This window comes from Lichenostomus cassidix, chromosome 2 (assembly GCF_008360975.1).
Source record: "Lichenostomus cassidix isolate B80296 chromosome 2, HeHo_3.0, whole genome shotgun sequence".
NCBI classification, from domain to species: Eukaryota; Metazoa; Chordata; class Aves; order Passeriformes; family Meliphagidae; genus Lichenostomus; species Lichenostomus cassidix.
The window spans coordinates 91,046,211-91,073,391 of NC_139482.1; the positions used below are offsets into that span (position 1 = coordinate 91,046,211).

The following is a 27,181-nucleotide window of genomic DNA, read 5'->3' on the forward strand; positions in this document are numbered from 1 at the left end:
GTAATGAGACCAAAATCCATTTTTACTGAAAAGGCAGCTAAGAGGAAAGCTATGTGTGTTCATAAGTAAGCATTTGAAGTCTACTGGAATCTTTCCCACTTTTGGAAAGGTGATTTTAGGAATTGCATTTTACGGAAGAAATGCAATGAGGTCTTGATAACAGATTTACCTTGAGAATATCTGAACATTTTAGTCTTTATTGTCTACAGAAGATGTGCATTATTTCACCCTCTCCGATTTAGATCTATAGTTTAGAACATTCAGTAATAATTCCTGAAAACCAATGATCAAGCACGAAAATAAATGCAGCTAGGAAAATGCATAAGAAAGCACCTCTCCCCCTTCCTGACTAAAACATGACAATGACTAACTTGAGAGATTTACATGATCTTTGCTAGTCTCTTTGGATTTGATACCCTCCTTTCCAGGACTATAATTCAAACAAACTATCTCCTGGGCTTCCACTCCTCAATTTCTCGTGCCTTTATAATTTTCTTTGCACCATTCTGCATGGAAAGACACAGGCTAATTTCACACCTGTTAGTTCCAAGAGGAATTTAAGTCAGTATCTCTTAGAAGAGAGTTGAAAGAGCATGTGTCAGTAGGCCAGTATATCATCCAAGAGACTGTTTAAAAATAGCCAATGCACACGATCTGGAGAGGATAAAGGAAACCTTCAAGATGAAATAAACACTGCATCTAAAATATTCACACTGAGACCTTAGTGCACAGGATGTGCATGTGTTACCCAGAAAACCAAATCTGGATCCAACAGTTTTAGAGTCAGGAGTATCATAAGAACGATTTTTCAATATCTGCTTTATATAGCAGCCTTACTGTATCCAATATTAAAGGCAAAGACACGTTTGCTTTCCACTGCACTTTAAATAAGCAAACACACTTGACAGAGGAAATATGAGAATCTCCACCTTTAAGTCAGCTAGATATCACAGCACTTTGCTGCACAGCCACTGATAAACACACACACCCCACAGAACATGGAGCTCTCTTTCTAAAGCAGAGTTACTCTGCTTGCTCTTTTCTGCTGTCTGTGGAAGCTGCCACAATGACATCGACTGCTTGAAGCCTTGGGAGGTTAAATGCACCTAATGTGCTGTGGGAAAAGTATGCCTAAGAGGAGGTCCTTAAACTTTGGATTTTCTGCTTCAGGAAGTAAAAACACATGCTGAGACAAGATAAAGGCAAATGAAACATCAGGAATGTTATCTAAAAGTTCTAAAAAATTATTTCAGAATCAATTTTCAGGGTAATTTTAAAACATTGAGCTGTATTCCAGAACCTTGTAGAATGATGAAGAAAACCAGTAGTATGACAATCTTACCTAAAAGCTCAAAATTAAGAACTATCCAACAACAGAAGTCAGAAACTGAACTGCCAGAATCCTAAACTGATAATCTTACAATCCCTGGATAAATGTGTTTTTATCCACATTAATATTTTAATGTATGCATTTAAAGACTAGTCCTGCAAAGCTGTCCAAACAGATGGACCTTGTTCCCAACTGGAATCCTGTGTAAGACAGAGGGCCTGCAGAGAAGACATTATGGTTTGTCCAAAAATAAATCGCTTTGCAGAACAGGAACCTTCTGCAGAAGTAGAAAATGCATGCGCACAATGCATTCAATTACTACAAGAACCTTTCTCTTTCACTTCCTCACAATGGTTTTGCTCTGCCTTTTTTGACAGCCAGGTTCCATGCTCAGAAAAAGATCCCAAGCAGATGCCAAAGACCCTAAGCAGGCCAGTGGTGGCCTTACATGTTCTCTCCTGCTCAGCACTAGAGAAACTTAGGTTTTTTTAAGTGCCATGGTCCCTAGGTCAACAATGAGAATTAGAATCTTCAAATTTTCTAAGCGTAATAAAAAATTCTGTCCATATAAAAGCCAGGAAAGGTAATATCTGAATGCTCTAAGACCATAAATTGTCTCTCTGCTTTGACTGACTTTTCAATTTTTAACACAGAGAATACTTAGATATAGTGATAAAATTAAAAGGCAAGCCCAGAGTTCTTATCAGACTTGTCCCATTTGAAGATAAGGAAAACCAATGTTCAGTATTTCAGAAACAAAGTCCTAGCTAATAAAATATAACCTTTTCTCCAGTATCAACTCTTCTGCATGTGTGTCATTGACTTGAACAGGCAAGCCTGACTCCTACAAAAGTGCCTCCTACCTTGACTCATAGCAAGCTATCAAAGAAATAACGAGTATTCCTTATGGGATAAGGATAAGAATCCTTTATCTCATTCATGAAACTTATAGGATTATGGCTTCAACTTTCTAGGTAATAATAACCAATTGCAGCTTTCACTGAGTGATCAATGCTAGGCGAATAGTGTGTGTAAAGATAATTATGATGCAAAAATTACTTGTAGTGATTCTTATTCTGTCACAGTTCTCTGGATGAAAAATGGTGGTTTCTTACCTACTGATTCATCAGATCTGTTTTACACTCATCATGTGACATAAACATTAGTTTATATTGTATTTTCACAGGCTACAATATGATTTTTGTTGGATATACACTGTGGCTTACTGCCAGAGTCAGTCAATAACCACTGAAACAGGACTTACTAGCACTACGCTAAGGAAAATAGGAGTAGGTTTAAGGCAGACAGTGAAAACTACAAATTGCAAAAGATGAAGATGCTTTTGCACATGTTCTTAAAAAATGTGAACATTAACTGGAGACAATGTTTACCCTAGGACCCACTTTGTTTTAAGCCTGAGAATTTTGCAGAGGAATCATTACGCTGCGTCCAAAAGAGGAACATTTTTTCTCCTGCCGGGGCAGATTTGCAGGGAGGAGGCTCATTTCTGCATTGCTGGTCTGGCAGGCAGCAGAGCTCTATTCCTCTGATCAAGAGATCACTTTCATAACCACTTTTCTGAGGTCACAAATGAGTCTGCTGCAGTCACGCAACCCCTCGCCTACCAGAGCTTACTACAACAATACAGGTTCACGGAAGCTTTTTAAAGAGGCAGCTCATCCTTTCTACCCACACAGATACAAGGCACACACATATTATCGGATGGGATTCCCCAAAATAAATCATGGGCTACTTTGTTTCAGTTTGATCAGAGAAGACATGTATAGCTTCGAGTTTTATCTGGATGGAATGATAGAATTTCTGGGTAGAATTAAATAAAAGCCGGAGTCAAATAGCTCTACAATTCTTTGAAATTATACTGGCACCTTTTGCAAATATTTAGTTAGCCTGTTCCTCTTTATTATCCTAAAGGTCCATGTTTGCCAACCAGGTGTACTGTGAATGATGCTAATTAAGATATTTAAAAGTCATGGTAAACAGTCAAACAAATATTAGATTCAATAAACAAGAAATACGATTGCCCTGAATTAAACATTGCCCTGCTGCACTGTTAGAAACACAACAATACGGAAATAGTAGACCAGGAAACAGGTTTATGAATTGGTTCTGAAGGAATAATGTGGAAGCACAAAAAGTTCTAGTTAGAGCCTGTTCCTAGGTCGGAAAAGTCTACTTTATTTTAGCCAAATATCCCACAGATGACCAACATAGTAATCTGTTGTATGGACATGCCTTGCAGGTGGTAGCTGGGATGACTTTGGATGATAAGGGGCAGTTGGGAATTTAAAGCAAAAAGTTTAAAATATTATTTTTCCTCTTATGATAAGTCAACTCTACCCAATGAACGGGGGGGCTTGGCCTATTTTCACAAGCAGTTAACGCTATGAAAGCGACCGTTGTTGTTTCATCATTAATTATTTGCACTAATTACCTGAAATAAAGTTTTCAAAAGCTGTTAAATTACTTTGAAGCCTACAATTAAAAAAATTATGGTGGTTGTATTGCTCATTGATATTTTGTAAGGATTAGTGTACAGACACATTTCATTTAAAGGCAGCATAAACAGGCTTGCCCAAACCAGCTTTATAATCCAGCTTAAATAAGTAACAATAGGAATGAGGGCACAGCACTAAGCCTGTTGAGGATTCACAGTGTGGGATGCAGTTTGCACACTGTCCTGCAAGTTCATCGCTATTATTAGACACACTAAACAGGTGAAAGCTTGTTGAGGTGTGCCCATACATGCTACAGACAGTTTCAGGGATCCTGGAGTTGCACCCACAGGTTGTTAAGTACCCTTGGATTCATCCAAAATGGGGGCTTTTTACACTTTAGGCTTGACCTTGATGTGTATCTTCACCCAGCTCAAGCAGTGGGAGAGGTTCCCTTCCATCTGCACCGCAATTTGCCATTGACAGAAAAGATGACATCCCAGTCCAGCTTTGATACGAAACTAATGATACCCCAAAACCGGCCTTATATCTGCTCCAGGTCTCTCCTATATTTATGGAGAAGAATTAGGTTGGAATCTGGACAGAGAATTGTGTCTTTACTGCTGGTGGAGCTCTCTGTCAGAGCTCAGCACTCTCACATCGCGGAGTCAGGCTTAACCTCAGGGGCTGAGCATCACCACAGCTTCTCAGCTCAGTCAAAATGTTGGTGGAGGTGATGAGACAGAGCCACTAGTCTGTAAAGGGAGGGTGTTGACAGCCTCCAGACTGACCTTGAGGGTGACAGTACCAGTGCAGACAAAGCTGCATTTTTGAAGACAGGCCACAGTTTCAAAGGTTTCTGAGGCTTCTGAAGATTTTACCTTATGTTACTGATTTGTGCCCATTCCCTTACCACTACAGCAACTTCCCATGGAAATGAAAAATATACAGGATCAAGTCTTGCATAAACAGACTTAATTCCTGTTTAGGAACTTTGGTTAAAGCACAAGAAGTTTATCTAGAGAGAAACAGCATTGGATACTAACGCAAGTATTTAATTAACATGGCAATTTTTCCTTTCTAGCTATGGAAAGAGATACGTGAGAATGCTGTTGGGCTACCTTACCTTTACAAACAAATTGCACTGTTCTTCTGGAGGCAGTTGGCAAAGAAATCATTGGTAACAGCAGGAATGAGTTTATGTATGGCCATTTGAGGGTAAACAGCTGCTAGAATACTGCTGCTCAGCTTTGTTCTGCATACCAGTCTGGCCACAGAGCTGGTACCTAAAAAGTCTTGCCTTTCTGAAAGTCCTTTTTATAACACCTATTATATGAAAATAAAATATCTGGAATCTTTTTTCAAGAGTACGACCTTTCCTACTCAAAGACAGTGTGGACAATTGCTCCATTTTCTAAGGAGATGCAAGCAGGCAGCTAATACACGTGTCTTAGTCCCACTGGATCTGCAATTGTAGAGGAAGAATTGGTCAGTAATTTAGTATAGTGAATTCAAGATAAACAATGGCTTGTCATATGCCAATTTCCAAATAATTACTGCAAGCTTTCCTCACTCCCTCCACAGCTCTTAATATCTGGCACCTGATAGTCAAAAGATCTGTACATCTACTATATATTTAAGAGAACATGCATCCAGTCATTTGGATTAGCTGCAAATACGCCTATATGTCACTTTTTTAGTCCTTTTATGGAGTTTATTTAATCTGAAAATCATCCAGAGAAATGTAATAGAGTTCACTTATACCCCAACTAATCATCCAAAATCAAACTATTTCAGATTAGTGAACCATAAATAATTTTTAATAAATAAATTGACTGTAAATAGCTACTAAGAAGTATTCTTTCATTAGAAATAGGTTTAAGTACTGTGACAAATTACAGTCATTAGACTCAAACCTAAGGCTTTCTGAGTAACTCGGTTATAAAAATTACAGCAAGTATACTCACAAAATTTCTTCTACCCTCACTCTCTTCCTTCTGTCTCAACATACTGTACATACTTGAAAATGGCCAGTTTTTGTCTGGAAGAGGAGGAACAGAGTATTTTGCTATTGCAATGTAAATTAAGGTCTAGCTTGGTCAGAACTGCTGGAGGATGCCTGGAACTATGCTAGTACTAGGCAGACTGGAAAGGACAGAAACAGTGCAGCTGAAGAAATTAGTTTAAAACTTATTGTTTAGTTGTTTAATCACTAATTATGACTGAGCCTTCCACGTGTGGTGGTTCACACAACCTGTCCCAGCACAGCATAGCCTTTGCCTGATGTAGAGAATGAGAAAAGGAGCTGAAGTACCTAATGACTGTGCTCCAGCCACGGCAGCACAGCCGGGTGTTCTGGAGTCAAGGCAGGATGGGGCAGGCTGGGAATGGGGCAGCTGGAACATTCTTGTGCCTGCTGTATTTTCCGTTGGCCAGATGTTCCCCAGTTGACATGAGCTGTGAGGCACTGTGTGCGCCAGTCCCGGAGGGTGTTCTGACCCCTGGGAAGCACTAAAGAGGCCCAGGCCTGCCCAGCATTGAGGAGGCACAAAGGTATTTTGGAGCTCTGATCCTCTCTTCTCCCACTCGGCCCCAGTGCCAAGTTCAGCTGTGGTGTGGGAGCTCAGCTGTGGCGCAAGACTTGTTTTGTGCATTAACCCGATGAGCTACAGTACCATCTGAGACCAACATGTAGTTAATTGCTGTGAGAACAAAACTTTGAATTTCCTGACCTATTCAAAGTTTGAATTTCCCATTCACTTCACGCTCCCATACTAACAGATGGTATACAGGGTGTAGCTTCAAAACTTCCTGCATCAGAGCCTATGCAAAGGCAACGAGAGGAGATGAATTGCACACCCCTGGAAACCTGCTCTTTATTTGAAGAATGGTGAAATCCTAAATAAATCAATTAACGTGCCCAAGCAGCCCTCTTCTTCCACGCAGATAGCGTTGGCTGAAACTCTTCTGCACAAGCTATCCCTGCCATGGGGAGCTGGAAAAGCACTGGTTAGCAGAGCTGACTCATCAGCTGACTAGCCCACAACCTCAGCCACAAAGGACCAAAAATGCTGGTGGTGGCATGAAGTGTGTGGGTGGGAGCAAGGAATAAGCAATCATCTGGCAGCCTAATGCAGAAGGGAGGGTTGAGAACAAGCCATTATTTATTCCCCCCTCCCGCCCCAAGGCTCATCCCTCTGCTTCAGCGATTCTCATCATCCTGACGCTGTGGTAGGGCTCTTTGTAGGGGAGGGAATGAAAGGTACATCCCCTCCCTGTGGCCCATGCAATGAAAGCATCAGCAGGCTATCTGAGCTCACCACACCCGGATCACTTAGGGCGAAAGGCCCTCATGGAGGAGAATGGAAAAGAGGTTTGCCTGGTCCTTCTTTCACCCAATAGGAGACAAGAACAATGTCTTGTTGGGGGAAAAAAGAAGAAAAAAAAAAAGAGATCATTGCTTTCCCACCAGTCAGTCTGTTACTGGAGAGGAGAGATGGAGATCCAATTCTGGATTGGCAGACAGCAGATGTAACAAAAAGTTTTTAGGAATGGAGCAAGGAATATAGAGAAAAGGAAGACTGTTGTAGCTAAATGGGGAAAGACAAGGAAAAAACCTATATGGAGAAAGCAAGAAGATCTACAGAAGAGCAAGATGCAAAAAATAAAATTTAAAAAGAGTGACCTTGGTTATCACTAAAAAGGCTGCTAGAGAAGAAGAGGTGGAAGGAAAGGAAAGTCACCAAGTTAAACAGCAAAAAATAAAAAGAGAAAACTGACAGGTTTAATTAAAAGTTTGATGTGAAAGTACACTGATAAAATTCACCAAATTGTTCACATGTATCCCATTATCTCCATACAGATCTAAGTTTGCCTTTGAGTGTTCATTCCCTCCAGCAGCTTTCTACCACTGCTAATCTGGCTAGTTGGTCCCCAGTTTAACTAGCACAAAACACTCTCCAGACAAATTATTGGCGTGGTGATGGTGTGACCTCACACCTCCCAGGCTTCAACCTTTTCAAGACATTTTTGCTATGACTCTGAAAAATACATTTACCTTCAGGCAATGTGTTTTTTTGAAACACTAGGACAGATTTTGAAAGCCTGGCTTGTATCACTCCACTAATGCCAAGGTTAAGCAAAACATAATAAGGAATTAAGGACATGACCAGTTGTCTTTATGTTTCCTCCCCAACCAAACTTGTTGTTTTCTGAGAAGAGGCTTTTTGCCCAAATTTTGCCTACAGTAGGTCTTTCCTGGCAGACTGCCTCAGTGGAAAGGAGATTAAGTTTCTCAATGTCCTCTTTTCTTGGAAACTTTTTGTTACATTTCCCAGTCTCCAATACAGGCAGTTCAGGGCACAGGAATATACAGTTTTAAAGTCTTCCCCAACATGTTTTTCACATGCTATTGTGTTGGTATTTTGCAAGAGAGCGACAGAGAGTGGCCACACTGTAGTTTGTAGGTTTTCTCCAGCTGGAGGAAGGGTACTAGTGGAATATTATCTTCAGAGATTCAGAACACACAAGATCTTCTGAGGCTACAATATCTAAAGCAAGCAAGCTGACCCCTGTCTGAAGATCATGACTTGACTAGATAAAGACAAGATAAAAAAATTCCTCTTTTCTAAATGATCTCTTGGTACTCAGTGGCCCTGCACTGAGTGTTGCTGTGAGGGGCACATCTTCTGTCCAGAAACTGATCTCTCCTTCCACCTCATGCTGACAGTGCTGACAATCTCAGCCACTCTACTGGTTTTAAAGATATTATCAGCTACTACCATGATATATTTAATTTGTGATGGTGAAGTAACATTCAAACTGACATTGTCTCTGCTTTCCTAACCATAAGTTGGCAGCAACAAATGCAGGGTGCATCATTGTCCCGAAATGATATGGCACTTACTGCCAAACTTATTAAATAGTTCTAAAATGCTTGCTAGCATCAATAAAAGTGAAGAATGTATGTTGCAATGTGCAATACCTTCAAACTCTCTGACGTTACTGAGTATGTTTGGCTCAGGAGAAAGAGCTCTTCCCTTAGGCAGATATAGAACCACATTGCTATGGTTTGATACAGTTCTGGTGGTCCTGAAGAAGTGCTGAAAACAATCAAAACCTCTTGAACACATCATAATTTGAGAGCACTCTGCACCTGGCATAACTGCCCCTTTAAGAATTATTAAAGTAATTGCAAACATTGCTGATTTCCTCTCACAAATATTCCTTGCTTTGAGATGTACAGCCTACAATATTATTTCCTATATGCAGCGATGTAGATTAAGATCTTAAAGAAAAGGTATGGAAAGAAGAAATGCAATTAATTTTTCTCCATATACTGTCATAGTCCTTTTAATAACATATTAGAATATTCTACACATAAATCCTTACATTCATCAGCTCAGGATACATTATTAGTGCTGAATTATTTATCCTCTCAAGAAATATTTTCATAAAGCACTTTTTATTGTGCCGTTTTCCTGTATAAGGTTTATAGGGGTCATTTGATGGCACAATATCAGTTCAATAAATTATTTGGAATGAAATATAGAGGGTTTGTGACAAGTTTTCACTGACACCAATATACAACATAATACCAACATGCAGAAGATAGCATTTTCTGCACAGATGTTGAAATGGTCAGGGAAATATATAGGATTAATATAAAGTGACATATGCTTTGCAGGTATACAATTAGTAAAGTGGTTATGAAGTTGTAAATGGACTAGAAAAAAAACCTATTTAAAATATATTGGGTTTTGATTTAGGTCTGATCTTTGCTTGTTTTCAATCCTCTTCTCTCAACCTTTTTCAACTATTTCCAATATGTAAGTAGCCAATTCAAGTTGCAGGTTCAGAGGTAAAAGGGAGTAGTGGACATTTGCTTATTGTAACAAAAAACTACAGACAGAGATTTACTTTCTATATACATTCAACTTTATATATTCCAAGCAGATATAAAGAGGGAATGCATTGAGGGGATTTTAGTAGAATTTTAGGGACACAGTAAATTCACATATGTACTTTGGCAAGACTGTTGTATAGAATCAAACTTTCACAAAAGTAATTATGAGCTTCTTTAGGAGAAGTTTTAATGTCCACTTATAATTTCTCTTACTGAACATCTAGGTTAGTTTGCTGATATGCATTCTGCTTCCACTCCTACTTGATGGCAAGATTTTAGAAAATTTGTCAGTTATATTATCTACATTATTGAACCAAAAATTATAATAAAATTAAAACTGGACTTATAAAAGGAAACTTGCTGTGCCTCATCTAAAAAACTTTCATTTCCCTTCATGGCAGGGAACATTCAGAGCACTGACTATGTTACTGTTACATTATATAGAGAAGAGAAGCATCTGTGTTAGTCACATGGGATTTTCTTTCTAATAATGTGAAAAAGATACTAAGCCAAATACAATTAAATGAAGAAAACCCCTTCAGAGTAATCCATTGAGCCAAACTGTAGGACTATCACATAGCAAAGTGAGGCAAGCTTTGCAGAAACCAGTCCCCTGCTCATATTTTATAACTTCCAAGCATCTAAATATTTAGTCACAGCTTAGAAAGACAGACGTCTTTCACAGATTCAGCCATATAAACCATGGGATAAATCACAGACTTTTGGGCTTGACTAAATCATTGATGTATTCATTTACTTTCATACTTCTAATAAACTTCCCAGGCTCCTGTAGCTCTGGTTCTAACTGAGAAGATTTTGGTGCAGGAGGAATTTGTGGGTTACCTGGACGTGATTTCAGGGAGGTCATTTTGTCATAAAGGGTACTGTGAAAAAAATGAATGATGGCTGTAGAGGAAAGAGTCAAAGCTATGGAAAGAGGAGAAAGGGCTGGCAAGAAAAAAGATTTTATAGCCAAGGACTATTACAATCACATTTCCTTATGGAAAAGCCAGGCATAGAGATGTCCGCAGAAGTGGCAGAAGAAGCTGCTCATTCAGAGAAATGGGCAAGAAACAGAAATTGTTAGTTGATTTTGGTGGGGCACAAGTTCCAGTTAAAATTCGTTATAGGAAAAAGTGCTGGTAAGCTACCTGAACATGAGCCAGCATGTGCCCAGGTGACCAAGAAAGCCAATGGCATCCTGGCTTGTGTCAGAAACAGTGTGATCAGCAGAACCAGGGAAGTGATTGTCCCTCTGTGCTCAGCACTGGTGAGGCCACACCTGGAATCCTGTGTTCAGTTTTGGGCCCCTCACTACAAGAAAGAGATGTTGGAGCATGTCCAGAGAAGGGCAACAGAGCTGGTGAAGGGTCTGGAGCACAGGTCCTATGAGAGTCAGCTGAAGGAGCTGGGGGTGTTTAGCTTACAGGAAAGGAGGCTCAGGGGGGACCTTATTGCTCTCTACAACCACCTGAAAGGAGGCTGCAGCCAGGTAGGGATCAGCCTCTTCTCCCAAGCAACCAGCAACAGGATGAGAGGACAAAGTGTTAAGCTGCACCTAGGGTTGGACATTGAGAAGAATTTCTTCACTGAAAGGGTGGTTAAGAATAGGCTGCCAAGGAAGGTGGTGGAGTCACAGTCCCTGGAGGTGTTTAAGAAATGACTGGATGTGGCACTTAGTGCCATGGTCTAATTGACAAGGTGGTCATCAGTCAAAGGCTGGACTTGATGATCTTGGAGGTCTTTTCCAAACTAAATGATTCTGTGATTTTGTGATCCTCATTGTTTCAGAGTTCTCTGCAGAGCTTTACTATGTGCTATAACCCTGAAGTCAGCTGTAGCAAAGTGAGAAGGGAAGCTAGGAGGACAATCTCACACACTATTCTCCAGACTAAAATGATTTGTCTTCTTTGTCTTCAAAGTCCTATGCAATTATAATACGCCAAACTAAGTTCCTTGTTCTGTTGGATAAGAGGTATTGTCTTTCCTCTAAAACATATCTGTGTTTAAAATAAGAAACAAAGTAAATCATTTTCTTGACAGTAAAGAGACATGCTTCCTCTCAGAGATGGTAATCACTCAAGAAGCTGAGAACAAGTGTAAACCAAGCCAAAGTTCATGCCTGGGGGAATGCTTCCCTGCCTCCCATCCACTGCAACAGTGATAAGGATAAAACCACTGCTAATATCTTCTACAGTCACTGAAATTGCTAGCAAGTTCTGAAGTAAAAATGCCATTTTTCCTGTGATGGAAACCAGTCTTGTTTCCATATCCAAGGAAAACATGGGTCACAGTGGAACTAAACTCCAAGTTTTTCCTCTGTCTCCAAGATCTAAATAAAATTTAACTCGAGAGAATTGATGAGATCAATGACAGTCCATTACTTACATCACAGGATAATGGAATTTGATCCATGGCAGACTGGGAGGGTATTTCAACAGCTGGTAGCAGGCTGGGCCAAGAAGAGCCTTGGCTGCAGAGCAGGAATTAAGCAAGCACTGTGCACAGGCTAGATGAACATCACTGAATACAAAAGGCAGTGTGTATATCAGTCTCCTGGATGAGCTGGACCCAGCTTTTTCCTTGCCATATGCATTTATCACGTTCATTTACACATCCTTGCCACACTCCTTTACATCAATGCTCCGTGAGATGCGCAGTGCGAGATAACCAAATGCACTGAGCACAAAAGCCTCCCAAATTGAGATGGTTAAAAATGAGTGAGCAAGCTGGAGAAAGATGAAGACCCACACTTAATGTCTCGAAGTATTTTGGGGACTTCCCCTAGCACTGGACCAACGTAGAAGCTGTGATTTGTGGGAACACCTATAAAAGCAGGCATTGTATGCATGGCTGACCATGTGTCTGGTCCTGAGTGTACTTCTACTGTACTCTCCCAGTGCTAAATGCCCTCAGGGGAAATCTAACAAAGATTGCCCTCATGTCACTTGTCATTTCCAACTCCCTGGTTTTCTAATCAGTCTTGATAATATCAGGAGAAACATTGAAGCCTACAGGGATGTTCATTTGGATGGCACCCAGCAACAGAGAAGTTGTATGAGATACAGATCCAGAATTACAAGAGGAATTTCTGCAAGAAGAATCCTAATGATGGTGTGCTTCCCAAAGACAGCATAAAATCTGTGTAGTCCAGCCTTCCTCCTGCAGGTGACTGAGTCAGTCCAACAGCTCTGAGTTTATAATAGCTCTGGTAATATAAACAACGCTCAGCACATGACACAAGTACCCAAAGAGCACCAGAAAATATCTGAAATTTATTTATAACTAAGATCCTTCATTTCCCTTTACTCAAAAAACCAACAAAAAAAAATAGTGCATTTAGAGCCAGTTTCAGAATATGACACTGAAAATAGTGTTGCACTGATGGGCTCCCTTGATCATCAAAGGCTATGGGAATTCAAGCTATTTAAAAGTTGTCTTGTTCTTCCTGAATATAGGTTTATTCTGAAGTAAATCCTGCTTGTAAATCAACACTCTTCCTACAAAACCCGTCTTGTTTGCGGGAAACTAAAGAGAAAGCTAGCCAGCACAAGGAGATACGCCCTCTTACAAGACACCAAGAGGAGACACAGTTCTTCTCCAAGAGTCAGCAAAGGCCTTCCAGGGACAGAGAGATCTCCAGGTTATGCAAGAGGACACGTAGTACAAAACGGCTTCAGTTATTTGTTACATGGAATGAATGGTGTTCCCAGGAAACAAGGGGAAGAGAAAATAATGACCCATTAATATACGCAATATGTCCCAATAAAATGGTCTCCCTGGCAATTAAATATATTAAAAACTCTAGTTAAAATAATCCAAAATAATGTTTGAAAATGGATAATGTGGAGGAGAGTCAATGTGCAGCTGCTCCTCCAGAAAGGAGTCCTGCCAGATCTCAAGGATAAATGAATTCAGCTATCCTATTTAAAGTCTTGACACTTTTACTAAAATTTCACTGATATAGTATTTTAACACTTGATTAGACAATGATTTGCAGACAGTAGATCTTCCTTCAATGATTTACTTATGTACCACTTATGCAGCAGAACAGTTTTTCCTTTTTTCAGTAGCTGCATTGCTAAAAAGATGGTAAAATTAGAGAGCAGTAGAGAGTGGAAAATGTTTCTTCTGTGAACATGAACTTCCCTTTTTGGCCAAAACATTCCAAATGTTGTTGCAATTTGCATATGCCAGTTCAATACAGCCACAGGAATAACCTTAGCTGTTAACCCACTCTGACCATGAATGTTTCTTCTCAGTTCAAGCTATTGAATATGTTGTCCTAAGAAACCTTAATAACCTGAATGCTTACAACCTAATTAGCTACCACTGTGGACTACAGCAATACACATGCTAAAGACATTTTGTATGTGTTCAAGAAAGAAAAGTCCTTATTTCTCTTCCTTGAAAGAAATCACTCAGAGATCCATTTCAGAGGAGAGGACTCTAAGTCAGTAGAAGATGTTTTAAAAAAAACAAACTTGTAATTGTTAAAAGATTCAGATACACTGAGGTCTTCTTTAATCAAGGTCTCAGCTTCAACCCTATCTAAGAAGTACACAACTTAAATCCTTGATTTGTATGTCAAAGTACAGGTTTCATCAAAAAGAGAAGTTGGAGGATAATCTGAAAGCCTCTAATTATTTACATAGTAAAAATCAATATATGAGTCATACTAAGAAAAGATTGGTGGGAATGAAGAGATGGAATAAAGGAGGTATCAACAACCTCCTTGTTGTTGTTGATTTAGGCATTTTATCCTGTTCTTATAGATATCTTTTATAATATTTATTGGTGTTTCAGGTTGGTTTTTTTTTGTTTTCTATATCTGGTCTGAACATATTCCTTCTAAAGGACTTGGAGAGAGTCCAATGAAAGGACTCAAAGCTGATGAAGAGACTAGAGCACCTCTCCTGCAAGGAAAGGCTGGGATAGTGAGAGAGCTGGAACTGGTCATCCTGGAGAAGGGAAAGCTCAGGGTGGATCTCATCAGAGTGCATAAATACCTAAAGGAAGGGTGGAAAAAGCAGCTAGGTTCTTTTCAGAAGTGTCCAGTGACAGGATGAGAGTAAATGAGTACAAAATGAAGCACAGGAGGTTCTCTCTGAACATCAGGAAACATATTTTCATTGTAAGGATGACCAAGACCTGGCAGAGATTGGCCAGGGAGGTTGTAGACTCTACACCCTTGGAGTATTTAAAAGCCATCTGGGCATGGTCCTGGGAAACTGATTCTCAGTGACCATATTTGAGCATGGACGTTGGATCAGGGGACCTCCAGATGTTCCTTCCAACTTCAACCCTTCTGTCAATCTGTGATTCACTTAGTCTATGGTTTTAAATTTTAAGGGGGAGGTTCAGACTACTGAAACTGGCCAACAAATGAAAGGAGAATTTTTTCCATGGAAATGGATCCAGTATAGGCCATAACTGTATTAATAAACTCAGCCACATGAACTTAGTGTCAGGATCACTTGAATCTTGCTGTGGAAAAATTCTCTATGCTTATGTAAGGTAAAATCTAAAAAACGTATTTATATCAAAGAAGCAGAACTTTTCAATCTAGAAAAAAAATTCCTGAGAGTTTGGAAAGACAAGTCTGGGAAAACAGAGTTGTTAGGAAGAGACAGAGGGGTAGAAAGGGATGCCTATGAATGTACCCATGCCCAGGGTACATGCACTGCAGGGGAATCCTGGATTCTCAGACCAGGAGCTTTGGTTCAGGTAAGCAGGACTCCTACAGCACTGCTGAGTAGCATTACATTGCAGATGATGCACTGAAAGTGAGACCACTCTGGCTTCCTCACCCATCTCAAGCTTTACGATCTTCATTTTCGGTGAGTGTCACTGGAATGTCATGCATGTCACACCAGAAACAGGTCTGCAGTGGGGAATGCAGCACTAAATATTCAAATACCACAATAAATAACAGCCTAAAGAGTCTAATGAATGAACCTAAGGACTCTCAATCACAGTAGTATGCTATGGACATAGGGGAGTCACAGCCATGGACACTGTAGGAGGAGAACAAAGCTGGAACAGACTGCAAGTAATTGAGGATACTGAAAATCAGGCCAGCTGGGAGGAATCCTTTGTTGCTTTCTTCTTAAAAGGGATAAATTCAATTTCAATTAAAGATAAACATTGGTGGGAATTGGATCACACCAAACATATAGATGAGTAAAAGGAAGTGACCCACTAACATAAATGTTAAATCAGAAGATAGAAACCACACAGTGTGTGCTATCCTGTCAGAAATTGAAAAAAAAAAAAAAGAAAAAGAAAAAAAATATATAAGAGGTTTACTTGAAGGGGAGAAATGGGTTAGGAGAAGGAAGGGCAGCTTGGTGAAAGTGACCAGGAAGTCCTGGAATCAACTGTTCTTCCAGCAGCAGCAATCCAAGGCACAGCAACATGAAGGCAGAGGACCCACAGGAGGGAGACTTCAGTAAACCTGGAAAAATCTCAGAGGACACATATCTAAGGAAAACAGAAGCTGGATTTTCTTTCAACAAATCATTATACAGGAGATAAGTGTAAACAGTCTCAGTCACAGTGAAGAATGTGAAATGTTAGAAAAGACCACATTCACAAAATCTTGAGTTCTTCAGTGACTTTTCTCACAGAAAATCTCTTTTAAAAATGAATAAAATAAAGCACAAATCTATAGGAAGAGAAAGAGAAAAGACAATGTATAGTATCAGATGTAGCAAGAAAGGGAAGGCTATAAAAAGCGTGCTGGAAGCCCTTTAACCACACAAGGTTGGGAAAATAGTTTTCTGCTACTCAGCCGAGGGGGAGCTACAGACAATGAAAACAAAAAAAGTTGTTTAGTGTTTATTACCTCTTTTGCTTCCAGTCTGCTAGGATCACCTTCATGGCTGTAAAAGCTGATCTGCCACAAGAAAAGGAAAAATTTTTTTCTTCTACAAAAGGAGGGCTTAAAATGAAGCAGGAGACTTCCAGCTTGGATGTTAGAGATTGCAAAGGAAGGTATGAAATCACTCACATTGCAGATTTGCAAAAACATTAGGCAATGACCCTCAGGTTAAGGCACAGCTTATTATTTACTCAGGAAAGTTCACTACAGGCCCGTTTCCTTAAATTTTTAATTCTGCATGGAAAGAGATGAACTAACATTTGTAGGAAAATTTCTCAACTCTACTATAATTCAGTTTAAAATCCATATATAACTCTAGTCTAAGGCAGGTCAAACAACATGTCTCCATGCTTGACTGTCACTAATTTTGCAAAGATCTGGATTGCAGTTTAAATATAAAACTTACAGAAACTTTTAAGATATTTATTTGCAGAGTTCATCTGGGACTCTCTATGGTCCTTATTTAGTTATTCATAAATCTATCAGATTTTTAGATTTTAAAATCAAACGAAATCTGTAAGTAAGTAAATATGGACAAGGCACTGAAGTTTGAAATAAGCACAGAGATTCAATATAATAATGTGGGGGAGATTTTTATTGGGAAGACACTTTTTTGTGTGCTTGCATGTCTCTGTTTTTGCCTATGTATATGTGTATATAAACACACATTTGTGCGTTAAAAAAATACCCAGATGGGCAAAATAATAATCTATTTTATTAAATTATGCTTTTTATAAATTATGTAGTAAAGGATTTAAAATTTTTAAAAAATTGATCCATACTGAGGTCTCTACATTTCCCATCTAAGACTGTACTCAACAATATTAGCGATCATTTATCGGGAATGCTTATGGCTAAAAGGTCTAATATCAATGAATGAGATGCTGAAGGAAAGTCTGAGTGGCCAATTGATGCAAGGTTACTTACACTAAAAGCTGAAAGATGAGGACCTTTATAGCCCAGCTTGTAACTGTGTTTGTCATAACCGGTGTCCTTACAAGCACTGGGAAACTTAAGGTTGGCTCTCTCTCAGAAAGGACCTGAGCTGCTAAAAGAACAAAGTGCTATTCTTCTAACATTTATTTATGAAATCGTTACCTGTACTACAAGGGGAAAATTTAAACAACCGACAAAAGGGAGCTGGTTTTGAAGTGGAGCAAGACCACCATTTTCCTACCAGTGGAAAAACTGAGAAGTAAGAGGTACAAAAGGATGTACTGTCAAGAGTGGTAAAGGAAGACAGACTACAATTAACTGAGATGGAATATGTCCAAGACAGAGGCCCAGCAAATTCAAGTGGCCACAGACACTAAGTACCACTCCTTGCTCACAGGAGCCCCACCCAAGACAAATCTTTGTCAGGGCCAAATGACAGTCACAGTTTCCTGTAGCAGTTGATGTCTCTCAGTCTAAGCCCTGCTTCAGACCCAGCTGATTCATACACAAGATCCGGTGAGACTGGAAGGTTATTGCTGCAAGCTGTTTTGGAGTGCTTATCAGGAAAATGCAAAATGACTAAATGCCTATAGCTTGGGGGGAGCAGGGCTATTAATAGAGCCTCTGCCAACTGATGGCAGATATGAAGAACCTTAAACAAGTACACAGAAGAATTGTTCTGAAGCAAAAGGAAAACATTCCTAAGAATGAGGGAGGGAATCCACCACAATGACTTAAACTGAATCCCAACAATATCTGTCTCAACAACCAGGTCTAAATTTTGGAATGGAGCAAGACCTTTGCTTAAAAAACTTAAGGAAGGTGAACTGGCCATATGCTTCAAGGTAGTAACCTCTAATGGTCACTAAAAAGGGAATAAATGACTGACAGGTGTTTTCCATGCCCTAATACCTAATTCTCTGAAAAAACGTTTTCACACTTAATGTGGTGAGGTTATTCCATGTCCTCCAGCTGGCTATTGATCTTCATAAACACATTTGAGCTGCACACTGACTACTGCAGGGTAGCTGCTGAAAGGACACCTAGTGGTAAGGAAATGAGTGTGTCTAGAAACCGCTGGAATTGTTGAAGGTGTGCCACTATACTTGTCATAGGAATTGGTGGCCTGTAATGGGTTGAATATGCAATGTCACATATGAACTTACATGTCTTCTCATGATTTTTTTTAAATTGGCAAACACTATTCTTAAAAGCATGTTTTAAAAACCTGGAATTTAGGCTTAACTTCCTCAAAACTCAGGTAACAGCTTTTTTAAACAAAAGATGCACAGTATTGTCTGTCACACATTACAAATTTGAATGTACTGATTCTCCACTGCATCCACTTTAGGAGTATTGGATAGCTGAACAGAACTCATTACAGATATGTTTTGCTTGATATTTAAACCAAATTTCATCTTGGGCATCATCATTCCTTGGTTCCTCCATTGTGCCTCTCTAAAATATCCTGAGCAATTCCTTCCCTTCTTGTCTTTTCCTTCTATGAAGACAAACAGCCTAAGAATATAAATTGTACATATTTGAGCTAACTTTAGATTTTTGGGGTTTGTTTGTTTGTTTGTTTTTGTGTCTGTGCAACTTTAGAGTCACTTCTTGCCTGTGTTTATTCCAAACCCTTTAATATGCACTAATGCCCTTGTGACCAGGAGATGCCCACAACAGAAAGCTCTATTCCAGATGGAGTCATGCTGGTCTCATGCAGAGAGGGATTATAACCTTCTTGTGTAGTGACATGCTGCCTCTGGGCAAACAGACCAAAATCCACGCTTGGCTTTCTTGTTTATGTCAACATATCATATTACAGGCATGGAACAACTTGCTGACCACTGTCCCTCTTCGATAATTGTTGTTATGTTCTCTTTCCAGGTTTGTCTTTTCTATTGAATACCAGTTTCTTTGGATTAATTTTCCCTGAGTGAATTAGTACAGATTTACTAAGCCGTTTTTCCAGATACATGTTTTTATCCAATTTTCTAACATCTCTGTATGCCACTGGTCTGTTCTCTGTCCTCAGAGTGTTTATAACAGCTTCCAATTTAGTGCCATCCTTTGATTTAAAAAGCCACAAACAATCTATTTCTGCTCTTCTACCCTCTTTCATCATAACAAAGATTGAAACTGTGGGATGAATATGTTTGTTTGCTTTTTTAGGTGACTTGCTACCAAAGTTTTTTTTAAAAAACAAACAAACAGACAAACAGATTCTGCCTTGTTTCTCCATAACTACAAGGAAGTAGATCATAATGCTCATGAGGGATGCAGTAGATTCTTCTCGTACCCAAACATTTGCAACCATTCCTTATGCAGCTCTGTTTCCACAGCTCACCTCTCCTCCACTCCACCCTTCTGAAGCTCCAGCCTGCTCTCTTGTCTTAAAATGGCATGTAGCTTCCTTCCTTTACTGTAAACAATACTTTCTGTAACCTTAGTTTCATGATGTAAACATTTGAAAATAAGAATGAAGGGAACACAAACTATGTGTCCAATTAGATAATTTGGGGATTAAATTAAATGAAATCTCTTAAAACATGGAACACAAAACTTTTCATCATAATGCAGTCTGGCTTTACTTGCTCTCCTTTTGCCTTGTCTCTTTGAGAGAATGAGGCAATGGATCTTAGAAACTCTGGCAGAGGGGTAGTAAAGGCAGCTGAAGAGATATTGTTGCTTGTGAATCCAAGAGAAATGAAAGTCAAGCTTAGAGGAAGGAGCCATAATGCTCAGGTATGTGTTTAAAGGGAAAGAAAGGCACTCTGTAAACTGCAGGATGCTGGAGGGTTGGCAACCAGCTGCCACAGCTGACATGGGAGGCTCCTGATATCAGTGGTGTCACCCTTTGTAATCTGATGTCAGCTTGTAAAATGCCCTGCAGCATGCCAAAGTCTCTTCAAGCTGGCATTTCTTCTATACTAAAATGCATTTTAAAAGCTAGAAGCCAACCAACAGATATCATTCTCTGGTCAAAACAAACAAAAAATTATATATATATATATATATATATGTACACACTAGGCATAATAAGGAGTAGTATCAGGAAGAAATAATGAGTAGTAAAGGAAGAACAATGTCCATAAAATATACTTCTGTGTATCTCTGCAGTCCACCTATAAGTTTTGGTCAACTATACTCCTTCAAATAGTCTTTTTTCTTTTTTCTTTGAAAGACAATCCAGATAGGATTTCCATTATTAAATCCCTAATCGGGATTTTGCTCTTGTGAACTCCTCAGCAAGAGGAGAAACTCAAAATATCTTCAAATTTGAAAGACTTTTTTTTATGTGCAACTGAAAATGCACATTTGGCTTTTATTGTGCAGTGTGTTAGACAGCTACAAAAACAAAGTATAGCCTAGTACAACTTCATTCAACACTTTAAACTTCGGATCTCTCTTATCCTGAAAGACAGTGGTCATTTTGGCTTTGAAAGCAAACCCATTTCCTCTTGGCATACAACAAGCATAGGTAATACAGTAGTTGCTTGACTTTCACATCATACTTAAACAGGCATTTTGAACATGAATGATAACAGCTTCAAATAGAGAATTCAAAGTATCTACAGTTATTACATCTGTCCCTAGCTTCTTTCCTGGTTTAGTGATTTTACAGCTGTGTTTTTCCATTTTCTAACGCCTGTTGATGAAAGATGGATTTTCTCCCATTATTTGGTGAAAAACACACAAACGACATTAGAGGAAATGCATGAAATTTCCAATGCAACATCTTATGCACAAAATAAGTTCAATGATAGATTTTTTTCCCCTGCCTTTATCAATATAATATTATTTGTTACTTTTACTCAGAATTAGTACAAAGCAGCAATAAATTAGAGGGATACTTTTAATGAGATGCTGATATCTTAATGAAACCTACCTTGAAAGAAACTTTTGACTCGGAGATAGCTGACACTAAGGCGCAAGACAGAAAGTTTGTCCAGCTTCGATACAATGTCAGGTGGAAAAGGAAGGAGGCTGGCCAGGTGGTCCAGCTCTGCATTCAGACGGTCTCTGTGTCTCTTCGAAGGATTTGATTTTTCATTCCCAACTGCAGGCCTTCTGTGGTGGAGAACACATTTTCGATTACCTGTTTTACTTCCAAGTAGCACAACCAGAGACTGAGATGTTGTACTCAATTAGTTGATAACATGACTATTTAGCTACTATGAAAATCTTTAAAATTTTTGTCCCCTGACAAAAAGAGATTTACCTTTCTGCATTTGCCATAGTGCAACAGGTTTGTCTTTTCGCATCTGGGAAAAAATTAAGAACTGGTATTTCTTACTCAGGACCTCTCACCTTAGACAAGTGGGTACTATCTTCATGTTCTAGTCAATACCAGGAATAACAATTTGTCATCTTGTATGTAAAAATGAGGGGCAGAGCAGCAGAGGAAAATTACTGTGACAAAGCATGAACCCATTCAATACCCACTATATTCATCCAAACCATCTTAGTTCCCTCCATTTAATGACTCAAAGTTAACCTGTGGGTCAGGAGATAATTAAGAAAAACGCCTGGTTTTAGATATGAATTTTAAAAAGTATGGAAGGCAAGGCGAAGAGAGATTCTTTCCTCAAGCTCAAAACTCCTGTGTACATTCTCACATTTATCTTCCTACATCAGTAGTAACAAAGATAAGGATTTGATTTCTTAAGAACATTAATATTCCTTGCAAAGCATAAAGACTAATGTTATTCAACTTTCTAGGCCAAGAAATCCATCTCCATTTTGTGCTCCTCTTGTGTAATGGGCAGTATTAGATAACCTAGAATAGCTGTTGTGAAAATTCGTCAAGATGAAATACATCACAAGTGAGGAACCTCAATTTTGGAATGCCCCCCAATATTCTCAGAGAATGTGTGAGATGTTCTCAAGGGGGAGTACAGGAAAAGCTGGTGCTTTTGCACACAGAAATGGGGATCTTATTTCCAGCATGACAGTGGGACAGCTCAGTGCTGAAGCACAGAATTCTCCCTTAAGGAAGAAGACCTCAGTGGTTGAGAGGGTGGTTCCTTTCAGTAGCCAACCATTGCTGAACCTGCCAGTAGTCAAGTGCATTATCCAGGTATGAGCTAGGGGACACTGGAGCCATAAACTACATGGATATTCAAGAATGGGAAATGGTAAGAAAAGTATGGTTGTACTAACTGTTTCTGCTTTCACCTCACAGAATCCAAGGATCGTAATCATAAGTAGCTAGCTCACATTCCAGTGGAAAATGAGAATAAAACTAATTATTTGTCACACTTTTCTACTGCATTTTCATGCTACACACATCTACTGCATTTTTCAATCATAATTTTAATTTTGAGCATTAGCATTTCAGAAAGTGGTGAACATGTTAAAATACAACAGTATTGATTTGTCATTGCAATTGTCATTCTAAAAAAAATGTGTTTAGGAATTAATAAAAAAAGATTAATGTGATTGCTACTAACTGAAAACCTCTTAAAGTAAAGCAAATCAGGTATGAAAAATTCATTGCTAGTTTTGAGACCCTCCCTTCATTTTAAGAGGACAGCATCAATGGACAGAATGAATGGAAAAAATGTTTGACGTAGGTGTCAGTGAAAATACATATTTTCTACTTTCTTATTCAAAATTGCCATTATTGATATGTGGCTCTTCAATAATAGAATGAGTTTAAAAGACATGGAGAAGATTTTGCTGATTGGGATCAAAACACAACTTTCCTATATTAGAGAGAGCAAATATGCAACAAGTAATGTAATCAACAAGAAGGAATAGCCTTTTTTTCTTTTTACTGAGATTACTTTTTTTATGTAGTAAACCTTGAAGCTCAGCCATCCCATGACACCAAAAGGATGTCTGATCTGTGGAGGGCAGTAATTTTGTGGGAACATAGCCGATAGCTGAGCAGAAGCTAAAGAACATAAGCTTTTACTAATTGGTCTTTACATCTGACAAACCAGCTGAAGCAATGAAGCAATGTAGGACAGAAAAAATTAATTCCAATAAGGAAAATTAAATTGATGAGTTCAAGAGGTAAAAATTGTCAAGGGTAACATGGAACAGAAATAGAAGTTGTTCAAGCCTATTTACCACATAAAATAGTGACTATGATATGCCAGAGAAGAATGGTTTCAGGCAATTAGGTGGTCTGCCTTTGTACTGAGCTTAAGAAATAATTTTCTGGAGGTTGCAGGGAATGGTGTAAAAAGACAAAGGGAGAAAGTTCAGGACAGAGTCTTCCTGAAAACTCAAGGAAATGATTCAGTAAGGGGGTGAATCCAAACAAACAGGCTTTTGATGTAAGTGGTAATAAGGTGCCAAGTGGATGTGATTTAAAACAATGTGAATTCCAAGGAAAGGCTAGGTTAGCTAGCCGTAAACAGAAAGGCACAGGCAGGGAAGATCTTGAGTGGTCTGCTTTGAGGCAAATGGAAATTCTAGCCTTTATTTTGAGCTGAAAGTAGATGGTGCTTGTTGTGCTTGTGTTAAACTCAGTATTGTCAAACTGTAAACAGAGACATAGCAGTCACTTGATGAGATTCTGCTTTCCATAAGACACTACTATGGTAAAGCAGTGCATGTAATTAAAACAATAAATCTGGATTTTCTTTCTTCACATCCTTAAACTGCCCATATTCTCTTCTGCAGTAGCAAGTACTTGTACTTGTGCAGGACCCACATTAGCAGTCCCTGTGTGGTGGGAGCTGTGTGGGAGCTGGTGAGGGGAAGGTTTTCTGCCCCGGTGGTACACAAGGCATTGAGCCATTTGCGCATTAGTGATTCAGTGCGCCCATGACACACAGACCGCCACTAGTGTAAACCAGTTTGGTGAGCTCGCAGAGGAATTTCCTGCAACTGAGCTCTGTCTGCTGCTCCCTACCCTCTGCAGAGCCCTACCCTGTTAATGAAAAGTTCACTCTGAATAAGGTTTTTAAGTATGCCAAAGTGTTAAACCAGCAGATCTGAGCTGAGAAAGGGCTAATCACTTACTGCAACAGCAAGATTTCAGTAAGAAGGGAAAGGGAAGAGAGACCATGAGATGCAACAGAGAGGCTGAGAGCACAGTAACAACATTGATGATGAGCTTACTGACCAGCACCCTCAGTCACTGAGCTGTGCTTGGACATTGCATAGGGGTCCTGGCAGAGCTGAGCTCCTGTGGCAGCCATATGTGTGGATGTTCACCATCTCCTGTGAGCCAAAAGGACACAATGAGAGAAGGAGCATGAGGTAAAGGGGGTCCTTTGCCACCTTCTATGTCTCTTCTTCATCTTCACAGCAAGGAAAGGTGAAAGCAGAACTAATGGTCAAGGAGACATAACACCAGCAGAGCAGATGAGAGGTGGGATAGTGTGACACCAAGTAAGAGGAAGAGCTCTGCCACAGAGGGCCTTAAAAGAAGAGCTAGGAAGCAGGAGAGAGCTGCACCTCCCAAGGTCTCTGTTTACCCTGGCACTGGTACGGTTGTGGCTGAAGTGGTTAATCTGGAGCAGTTATAGATACACTCAGAGCTAGGGCAGGTGTAGCTGCCTTTAAAGAGCTGTAAAACATTAGAAGAAATGTTTTGTAGAGGGAGAGGGTTTTACAAGATGCCAGGGTTTGAGACGAAGAAGTGGCTGAAGTTCTCAAATGGCAATGTCCTGAAGCATTGCCTTAGCAATTCTAAGTATTAATTTCAGCACAGTGATTTTAGCTTGAGGTTAAAGGCAAGATCTCTTTAATTTCCAGATGCTTGAACTACCAGTAAAATGCTAGATTTCCACAGGAAATAAACACTTGATAGAAAATGTTTCCTTTAGTCAAAACGCCGGCTGTCTGGCTGAAAAGCATATCTGATGGAAAATTTTCAATCAGTCTGAGTTCCAGGTGCTTGAACTGTGTCCATAAATGCCAAAATTCTTTAGTGTAGATCACATCTAATGGGCTTGCTTGGAAGTTTTTGGGGGCAAAAGGAAAACAGCTAGGGTTTTTTAATTTACTTGTATGTATAAGAGTAGAACTTGAACCTTACTTATTGTCTGAAGAATGGCAACCTAATGCAGATAGTCTGTACTAGTTCTGTGTAGAGTGCAAGACTGAAACGTATTAGCTCCTCCCAGTAAAATTTTCCATACATTCTTCCACAGTGTCTGTATTCTCCCATGGAGTTTCTTAACACATTATTGTCACTGTTCTGTAAAACCACCTCAGAATAGAATTCCTGTTCCTGACAAACATTCAGGAACATAATGAACAATATAATTCTGTGGTATCCTGGATTAAAAGCCAGATGCAGGATTACCACCTATTTGACAGCCTGATCACAAAAAAGATGATGTAGGGTGAGAGAGTTGGGATGCACTGAATACGGGGAGATATAAATGTCCCAGTTGTTCTGCAGAGGGGAAAGCTGCACCTCTGTCCTTTAAAGCCTGACCTTCAAAAGGACTAATCCATGAATCCCTGTTGAAATCCAAGTATCCTGCTCACACTGAGGCACCTAAGCTCACTTATTCTTTTGTTAAGAGAAAGTTAAATTCTATAGACTAATCACACTAAAAAGAAAGGACTGGCCAAAGGATGCCCATCAACTTTAGTTCCTGTGAGAAGTCAGGTTTTACAACTGAACAAATACTCCTCCCAGAACAGGTGCCAGTATCTACCTTAATTCATTGACGGGGGGAAAGTACAACAAGGCTGTGGAGGAGAAAGTGCTTTGCTCTCAAACAGAAGGAAAAAGGTGTGACCAAGATGGTTTGACATGGATCAAAATCATGGTTAAATATGCTGCTCAATTGGTTGGCTTTGTGTACCCTTCTCAACTCAAGATTGATCATTCAAGGCAGCATAACAGTAAGGATACCTCAGAGTCCTGAAATGTCGGTAAGACCAGTAGGACTGAAAGATACAGATCATGAAAGGAGCTCTGTCAGCTGGTCAGTCTGGGGCATTCAGAGCCTCTTTAGATGAGAGTAAGTCCCTGAGAGAGGGAATAAGCATGAGAAAGGCTTACCAGAGACCAAGGCCACAAACAGATAAGGTTTGAGGAAGAGACCAGTGTTGCTAGGAACTGAGAAATCATCCTCAGCAAGTGGTAAGTAACTAACCACAGAAAATAGAGTGCTGTCTCCAGAGTGGGAGTTCAGTATTCTAATAATCCAAATACTTCCCTTTGTTTTAACCTATGTTTCTTAATCAAAATTGTTCATGCCCCAGCTTGATAAACTCATGCTCTGGTACCCACACTGCAACATCATAGAAAAGCTATTTTCTGGGTAGCATTACCTGCAATGGTTCCCAGAAGGAAAACTTGGTTGTGTAAAGTAAGTGAGAATTTTCTTCTGAGAGCATTAAAGCCAGAATTTCAAAAAAGGCTAATGAGATAATTTCCATGACTTTTTAACAGGTCGTTTTCTTAGCCATTGCATTTATCTAGGAGTCATCTTTGAGAGAAGGTCTAGCTAGCATGTAAGCTCCAAACATAAGCTTAATGTTTCTTGAAGCAACTGCAACTCTCCTTCCTTTCTCACAAAGGTAATGATCCATTTACAGTTCTGCATAGAGGTAATTTCACACACTGGAATGGTTCCATACCTCTTGCAGTTGTTATAAAATTAAATATCCACATCCATACTGAAAGAGTAGTGCAAAAATTGTGCAGAAATCTTACATACATTTTGAATTCAACACTCAGGATTTTTTGCAGG

The 27,181-nt window shown here is 39.4% G+C and overlaps 1 protein-coding gene across 1 annotated transcript in view; it reads right to left on the reverse strand.

The window, feature by feature from the left end:
- AHRR (aryl hydrocarbon receptor repressor) overlaps positions 1-27,181 on the reverse strand; it is an 84,258-nt gene that overhangs the window by 36,811 nt on the left and 20,266 nt on the right. Inside the window, exon 3 of the mRNA XM_085052345.1 lies at positions 21,397-21,578. Within this exon, the coding sequence (XP_084908471.1) occupies positions 21,397-21,578 (182 nt within the window). The remainder of the gene's footprint in view (positions 1-21,396; positions 21,579-27,181) is intronic.